Source organism: Mus pahari, chromosome 13 (genome assembly GCF_900095145.1).
Source record: "Mus pahari chromosome 13, PAHARI_EIJ_v1.1, whole genome shotgun sequence".
Taxonomy (NCBI): Eukaryota; Metazoa; Chordata; class Mammalia; order Rodentia; family Muridae; genus Mus; species Mus pahari.
Window position 1 is genome coordinate 4,192,959 of NC_034602.1, and position 9,082 is coordinate 4,202,040.

Here is a 9,082-nt window from a genome sequence, read left to right on the forward strand (position 1 = left end):
TTAAAAATGTTTTTATAACCAAATCATGTAGTTATTTTAAGAAATAGTCTCGTGGCCAGGCAGTGGTGGCACACACCTGTAATCCCAGCACTTGGGAGGCAGAGGCAGGGGGATTTCTGAGTTCGAGGACAGCCTGGTCTACAGAGTGAATTCCAGGATAGCCAGGACTGCACACAGAAACCCTGTCTCGAAAAATAAAAAAATAAAAAAAGAAAGAAAGAAAGAAAGAAAGAAAGAAAGAAAGAAAGAAAGAAAGAAAGAGTCTCATGCTGTTTACCATTTTTTGGAGTTTGCTAAAATCCTATTTCCTTATTTCACCACATTTAGCAAAGAGATATTAATACCACCAGGCAAGAATAAAACTACTACCATGATATTTGTGTCACTCTTGAATCAAGCTTTATTAAATACTGGCCAGGAATGATGGACACAGACCAGGTCTATACCCAAGAATGATGGACACAGGCCAGGTCTACACCCAGGGTTTCCAGAGTATGGCACCATATTGCATTTGTCGGGGACTTATGAAGACAAACCCCACAAGGGTATGTACTTCCTGCCTTTGTATAATCAAGGGCAAGCATTCATCCTGATGTACTTCTTGCCCATTTACTTCCCACCTACATGTCATCAAGCACATCTTGTGCAGTTGGGGCAACCAAGCTTGTTATCTTTCTTGAACAACAGCCTCCAGCATTCCTAGAAGTTACCTTGAGCAAGTGGGGCTTATAAGTTAGAGGTATTTTTTTTGTTTGTTTTATAGGCCTCTTAAAGTATAGTATCTAAAACTTAAAACCTTCACAGAGAGAATGGCCTCTTTTCTTTCAGTATTTGCATCTGGACAATTATTGAGTGTTTTTCGATAAGAAACGTAAGCACTGTTTAAACAGTTATTTTAAAAAGATTTGTTTGTTTGCTCTAAAATGTAAATTGTGTATCCTTAAAGAACTTATATATACTTAACATATTTCTTTCAGATGTCATAGTAACCTTAAAACTCAATAACTAATGTTTTCCATTTTACAGATGGGAACGTAGAAATGTGCTAACTTTGGTTTTAAACCTTCTCCAAGTATTAAACGACAGAACTAGGCCTAGGGCAGTCACTTGCAAGTGACACACCCAGATAGATACAGGCCCTCCCAGTTACAAGGCTGTCTGGGTATGCCTAGAGGCTGGGCGAGCTGTTGGTAAGGATCTGATCAACTTGAAAGGGGTTGGTACTCTGACCTGGTACAGGAAGGTTCCCGTTCTTCTTCTGTAAGCGCTGGCCCTGTTTACTACCCCAGGTTAATCTGAAGGCTCTGCAGACAGGCCTTGGCAGGGTTGGGTGCTCGGAAACTCTCACCCTCTCTCCCCGTACCGCCCCTCCGCCCAGCCTCTCCCACTGGGCGGCCTCTGCCAGGCTCTGGGGCTCCCAGGGCTGGCGGCGGGGAGGCGGCCCACCGGCTCGCCCGGCCTCTGGGAGGAGCCTGGAGAGGCCGGCCTGGCTGCGAGGCCTAGGAGACCAGCGCTGTGGGGACTCCGGCGGCAGGTCAGTCTTCCCTCCACCCCGGCTCCGGCGCTCGGTGGCCGGCGGGCGGCTGCGGCGTTGTCCCGGCCGGCTGCAGGCCCAGCCTCAGCCCCGGCACCCGGTACCGACTCATCCCGGAAACCGGCCGGCGCTTCTGCACCGCTCGGGACTGCCATCCCTGGGATGGGGTCGCCGCTCGAGGCCGGGAGGGAGCGTTTGAACCGGGCGAGCGTCCCCTCGGAGCCACCGAGTCCCCAAACTTTTAGCTGCCCCGCTTAGAAGTTGTTCTGGGAAGATTTGCCAACTTTAGGCAGCAACTTTGGCGTGTGTGCCCAACATACCGCCCGGTTTAGGGAACCCGGTGAATCACATCCTCCTTCCATGGCCCAGTTGTTCCCAGTTTAGATTTCCCGCTCTCCTCGGGGGCTCTGGTTCACCCACTGGAGTGGGGTTTCAGCGGCCTGGGTGGCACTGGGTTCGATGAGCGAAGGAGGGAAAACTACTTAAGCATAGATGGGAAGCTTAAGAGAAACATTTTGTACCCTGTCAGTATTTATGAATAATTTTCACGAAAGCATTTGTCCTGGTTAGATTTTGCTGTTGTTATCAACGTGTCTCCATTGAGGGCCATCTGGGAAGAGGGACAAATGTTGAGATTAATGTGAGGCTGTTAGTGACGGGAAGGGTACAGCTTTAAATTCAAAGGTCTGACCTTTGGTAGAGTCTTACCACCACCAGGCAAAATACCTGGGAATGACCTCCAGGAGCAGGGATTTCCATGGCAAGCTAATCAGTCCTATCAGGCCACTGACTAGTTCAGGCTTTCTGGTTTTCTGACCCTCCCTCTTACTCACTCCCATCAATGTGAGAACAGCTTTGCCTTAGAGATTACAGCTCTACAGATAACAGGAATCCCACATTCCAGAAGGCCACACAAATTTAATTCAAAACTCCATTAGATTTACTCACAGGCAGATGTGGATCTGTTGGAGTGATAGATGGGGAGGGCCCAGGCCAGCAGTGCCACCCTTGGGCCTGGTTTGTTTTAAGAAAGCCAAGCTGGTTGAGCCAGTTAGGCCCAGGACAAGCTATTGAGCAGGGCTCTGCCCTGGTGGCGTCAGTACCTGCCTGCAGTTGCTGCAGTGAGCCCCTGCCTTGACTCCCCTTGCAGATGGATTGTAAATTATATGAAGTAATTCCCAAGTTGCTTTACCATGGCTTTATTTCTTCTTTTGTTTTTGTCTAGAAATACTAAGAAAACCATGGTTACTTTCACTTTTAATTTCAAGCATTTTTTTTCTAATATTTATTAATTATATATCCCCTAGGAAGGTTAATTCTTGGCCAACCTAAAAAAAATTGCATTACTCGTTTGCTAATTTCTATACAGTAATAATTAACTATATTCTATAGTGTTGCTAAATATTAATAAACTCCTACATGAAATTTTGAAGTATTGCTTTAAATGAAACACAGTAGATATTTTTAATTTTTAAGAAATTTATTTTTAATTTTTAATTTTGTGTGTGTATGTGTGTGTATATACAGGTGCCAGTAGAAGAGGTCAAGTATATCAGGCCCTAGAGCTCGAGTTACAGAGGGTTGTAAGCTGCCATGTGGGCACTGGAAACTGAACTCAGATCCTCTACAAGAGTATTGCATATTATATATATATATATATATATATATATATATATATATATATATATATATATGCCAGTATCTCTTAGGTGTCAAAATATCTGAATTTCTAACTTGAATATTGTGGCTGGATGGCTTATCCAGTTGGAATTGACTTCAGGATCCTAATCTTAATTCTGGGAAAGACATTGGGAGAAATGAGTTTCAATGCTAGAGTTTTAACTATTTATCTCATCCCTCTGCCAATAGATGTGATGGCACCAAGAAGAAAAGTGAAATACAAGCTTCCGGTTCCACTTCCAGAAGGCAAAATTCTGGATGATATGGAAGGAAACCGGTGGGCACTGGGCAAGATGATTGGCTCTGGAGGGTTTGGGCTGATATACTTAGGTAAAGTATGACTAAATTGCCAAGTCTAATTACGTCTGTGATCTTTGTAACTATGTTAACAATGGTATTTTTAAGAGCTAACAGAAATAACAGAATTCATAGATTCTTTTTTTTTAAAAGTAATTTGAAGATAGTTAATATTTAGTACATTAACTAAACATTAGGTTCAAGCCATAACTGACATAACATGTTCCCTGTTTGTCTTCTTTTCCCCAGTAACTTTTAGAAGTCTTTTCAGAGCATAATTGCACAATCTGCCAGACAGAATTCAAAATTTCTTTTTGAGAACTTGTTTTCCTTGTTTTTATATGTTATAAACAACAGCTGTATAAATATAAATATTTTGTGACCCTTTTAAAAATATTTGCTGTATTATGTGTATGATATATGTCAGACATGTCACAGGGCACCTGTGGTGGTCTGGGGACAACCATGTTTTTCTCCTTCCATCTCGATGTGGTTTCTGGAATGCCAACTCAGGTAGGTGGTCATACTTTTGGAGAAAGTACCTTTACCTGCTGTGCTGTAGCTCTGTTCTCTACGTTTTGACTCCTAATACTTATCATTTAGGCAGCGGTAGGGTTCTCTAAGACTTAAGGTCAATGACTGAAAGCATCTTTTATGTGGTGTGAGCAGACTTCTCTCGTGTGACTGCAGGTTACTGGTTGTGATCTCCCTGGGAAAGTGACAAAGTGGATGCTCAGATTACCCTCTGTGCTTTACGATAGGTAGGGGATCCTGCTTGGGTGTACTTCTACACTGCATCTAAATATTTAGAAATGATGCTGAATTTAAAGAGACCATTTACAAATATCTTAATGCTGTGGTGGGATGGGGAAAATGACTGGGTTTGATGGATAAAATATTGGTGATTAGAAAAGAATAAACTGGGTTTGATGTATACTTCATGAAAGATCTTGGATAACATGATTTCCAGTACCTCTTACCCCAAACAAAAAATACAACATAAGATTCTCTTATATATATTCGTTTTCCCTATAACCCTCTGTTTCTGCAGTAGACATCTTTGGGGGCTTGGGCATGACATCTTATTCTTATAATCTCATTTGAAAGGTGGAGACAAGGTCAGCTTGGTCTATGTCATAAGTTCCAGGGCAGTCAGGGCTACTTAGTAATGCCATATTTCAAAACAGTCAAACCGAGAAACAACCCACTCACCCAAAAGCAACCCTCCCACAAAACACACACACACACAAAAAAAGAACAAAAATAACCAACCAACCAAAGAAACAAACAACCAAACAACAACAACAACAAAAAAAAAAACAAGGGAAAANAAAACCCCAAAGATATCCCCCNNAAAAAAAAAAAAAAAAAAAAAAAAACAGACCAAAAATATCTTCAAAATCTCAAAAAAAAATAAAATGGACCTCTTTGTGGGAAATTCTGTGTTCCTTGTCAAACAAGTTTCTGAATCATGAATGATTAAGACATTAATACTGATGGTTTGCCTTTTGTATTTGTTGATTTTGAGACAGTCTTAAATAGCTGAGGCTACCCTTGAATTCTTTTTTCTTTTTTTCTTTTTCCTTGTTTTTTTCGAGACATGGTTTCTCTGTGTAGCCCTGGCTGTCCTGGAATTCACTCTGTAGACCAGGCTGACCTTGAACTCAGAAATCTGCCTGGCTCTGCCTCCCAAGTGCTGGGATTAAAGGCATGCGCCACCACCACCCTGCATACCCTTGAACTAATGATCCTCCTGTTCCTTCTCCTCTGGGCTGGGACTACTGGTGTAAACTGCCATACTACAGTTTTCAGTGAATGAAATAAATTCAGTAAATAAGCAACTACCTACCTATTATATGTGTCTAATATAATTTCAAAAACAAGGTCAGGACAGAAACATTTTATGGGCCGAGTACAGAGCTCCTCCCCAGGTTAAAGCGTGTTCTTGTGTGTGCCTCGGACCTGCAGCCCCCAGCCTTTGGGGGCTGTGACCACCAGTTCTGGATTGAAGACCAGGCAGTGCTATAGCCTGTTTCACAACCCTGTAAGCTTGAGTGCTAGATTGAGTTCCACAGACAGGCAACCCTTTTCAATAGAAACCTAATGGGACTCACCTATATAATTTGAAATTTTCGAAGACTCACATTTAAAAAATTAAGTGAAACCTGTGAAATTCATTTTAATAATAGCTACTATTCAATTTAATAAGTCCAAAAGAATTCATTTTAGCGTGTTCATATAAAAGTAGTGAAATACTTTATATCTGAGTGGAAGTAAGTCTTCAGAAATCAAGTGTGAAGTGCCCAGTTTCACACCTGGCTAGTAAGAAAGGCAGCCATGTATCTAGTGAGGACCTGGAGTGCAGGGGAGTGGAATTACCAAGTGCTATCTGAACCTTAGGTTCCTGTGCTCTTTTCTTGACAGTGAGTTAAGTTCTCTGGTGAGCAGTTGTGACTATAGGTCAGAAGTAGAGTTGATTGCTCCTAATTACTGCTAATGTGACTGTGACCTTGGATCTGCAGCCTACCGCAGGTTTACTTTTCTAACTTCTGAATTACTTGAGTAATTTTAAAGAACTAGAGACTATAATGGTATTACTCCTTTTCATACCTTACAATGTCAATGTTTATTTGAGTTTATTTGATTTCAGGTATAAGTTGGAGATTAAGTATTACCTTTATATACACGTTTTATAAGGTTGTGTGTACACATACACACTACTTGCTTGGCTTCGGTTGTAAATGATGACTCTCCATGTGTTAGAGTGATGGACTTCTCTTTTCAAATGCAGAACACTCTGTTAGTCACATGGCTTTTGATTTTTGTTTTCTGATTGTTATTGTCCAAATAGAATCTGTTTTACAATGCGTTTTTCAGTGTGTTGGTGACATCCCCTCCCCCATCTGAAGCTTAGAAACTGTATCTTGGAAAGGTAAATACAAGCAAGTATTCCTCACTGGGTAAGAACTCTCAGAAACACTTATTTTCAGAGATTACTTAGTTAGTTTTCAGTGATTATTTTGACCCATAAGCAGCTCCTTGAGAAGTCCCCTGGTTCTGGCGTTTTATCATAGTCCACTTCCTGCATATATATATATATATAAAATTTTTTATTTTTATTTTAAATAACCATGTCCAGTGATTCTTTTCAGACATTCTTCCCAGACACACTGCTTTGGCAGACACTTTATCAGCATGTGTGGCCTAAAGCTGAGAAGAAACTAGCTGCTCTGGCTGGCTCATTGTGCATGTACAACTGTCCTCTAGCTTTGAGATCAGTAGCCCAGGCCTGGTGGTAATCAGCAACTTGGAGCAAAGGGGAAGGGGCAAAGAAGTCCATGCTTACTCTTGACTTGGAGAGATAATGTGCCCGTAGCATTCATACCAATAGTCCAATAGTCGTAGGAGAGAAGGGAAAAGTCTGAATACAAGAACAAAGTCTGTGCTCTCTCTTTGCATACGAAAGTGGGAGGGAAGGGGACTGGGAGGGAGTGGGAAAGTTGCTGTCGTTTTAGTACCAAATGAGCAAAAAAGTTTATAAAACTCCAGGGAAAGAGAACAAAAGGCTTGAATTCCCTTTAATGCTTCATATGTCATGGAAGCCACTCATCCAAGGGAGACATGCATAATACGAGCAAAAAGTTCCAGAGCTGGGGAAATCTGGGTTGAATCCTGACTGGCCACTAAGTCACTGACGGATCAAGAAGCCACCGCCTTACTAATCCTCTGGAATTTTTGTTTCTAGTCTATGTAATTGTAAGAATAATTGCGAGGATTAAATGAGATGTTTTTGAAGAGTTTGGAACCTAGTAAGTACTTGATAAGTAGAATTTATTTCGAATTTTACATTCTAAATATCTGGTGCCCTGATGATTAGGGAGAGACCTTCACGGGAGGGGTCTCCTGTTTCTTCTGCCTTGAATTGTGGTGGATTGAACGCCTAGTGTTATAAAACTAAGAACACAGAGGCTGTTCACAGGTGCCTGTGTGTTTACCACTCTGTGCCTGGTCCCTTTAACTTGTGTTTTAGAGTGGCACAGGGCATAGTGAACATTTCCATTTAGACTACTAGTTATTTGCTTCAAATATGAAAGGGATTGGGGCCCAAAAATTAATGAAAATGCAGAAAAGGAAGATGTGGGATAAATGTCCATTACATTCCTTTAAAATGGTTCGTTGTTGGAGGGTCTGAGGCAGAGACAGCGGGCCATCACAGAAGAGTCCTTTTAGACACAAAGACCTGTGTAAGGTACTCCTTTTTTTTTTTTTTTTTTTTTTTTTGGTTTTTTTGAGACAGGGTTTCTCTGTGTAGTCCTGGATGTCCTGGAACTCACTCTGTAGACCAGGCTGACCTCGAACTCAGAACTCCACCTGCCTCTGCCTCCCAAGTGCTGGGATTAAAGGCGTGCGACACCAAGCCTGGCATGTGTAAAGTACTCTTATGTCATTCATCATATTGTGGTAACACTCAACTATAAAATTAAGTTCTTTGCTATGTCATAACTCTAATTTTGCTCCTGTTAGGAGGTCGTAAGAAACGCTGTTCTGGTGGTCTTAGGTGACATCTGTGAAAGATATGCATCCCTCCACAAAGGGATCTTAACTCACAGGTTGAGAATCACTTCTCTAAAAGAATGCGCCTGTGCTTTATTGACGTATTGACAATAAATTTTGATATCATGTCTTTCATAACGAAAGTTGATTTAATTTTAAGGACCATCATTCGCGGGTAAGCGGTTGCCTTAGTGGAGTGCATTTTGGAGCTTTTCCTTACTGCTTTTACGTTATCCTGAGTTGGCACTTCAGAAACAGAAGGTGCTTTTGGGGTGGTGAATTTTGCAAGTTACCAAATTTAACTTACTTACTAGTGAGGAATTATCTATTTATAAAGGCATAGAAGGCTGTGTTGTTTTGTTTGTTATCTACTTTGTTGTAATTTATTTATTTTTTTAAGGTACGCACAGTAACATTCAGGAGCGTCCAGTCATGACACTACTAGCAATTTTAAATGTTATTTTTGTGATTTTTTTTTTTAAATAGAAGGCAGTTAGTCTTGTGAAAGTGACAATAATAGAAAAGAAGGATAATTTATTTAAGGGAGTACAATAGTGGTGCATATTATTTATACAGTAATCTAGTTCCCAGTGAAAGCATAGGTAAGACATGTAAATTTGAAAAGTTTGCCTGTTTTTATTTATTTATTAGATGTATATGACATATAGATAAGTAAAAATCTCTAGAAGATATTAATTTTTCAAGTGCCTTCAATAGGATGTTTGCCTTGAACTTATAGCAGACAGTGCTGTTCATTTCCCAAGTTTGTGTTCTGTTTATAAAAAAGAAGGGGAGGAATTCTAGCAAGGCTTAGTTAGCCCTCATTTGTATTACTTTTAAAAAATATACCTGACCTTAAAACAACCCATTTTATGTGCACATCTTCATTTTCAACACTTTTAACTATCATGGGGCAGTTCATAAGTTCCCTGTTTGTGCCCCACATTTATGTATTTTGTCCCTTCTGCTGCACTGTAGCTGCCTTACTGTTCTTAGCACTGGTCAAGATATTCTCTC

The 9,082-nt window shown here is 40.8% G+C and overlaps 1 protein-coding gene across 1 annotated transcript in view; it reads left to right on the forward strand.

Annotated features, from left to right (window-relative positions):
- Positions 1 to 1,223: 1,223 nt before the first annotated feature.
- Positions 1,224 to 9,082, forward strand: part of Vrk2 (VRK serine/threonine kinase 2) — a 105,779-nt gene continuing 97,920 nt past the window's right edge. The window contains exons 1-2 of the mRNA XM_021210192.1: positions 1,224 to 1,534; positions 3,404 to 3,544. Of these exons, the coding sequence (XP_021065851.1) occupies positions 3,409 to 3,544 (136 nt within the window). The 5' untranslated portion in view covers positions 1,224 to 1,534; positions 3,404 to 3,408. The remainder of the gene's footprint in view (positions 1,535 to 3,403; positions 3,545 to 9,082) is intronic.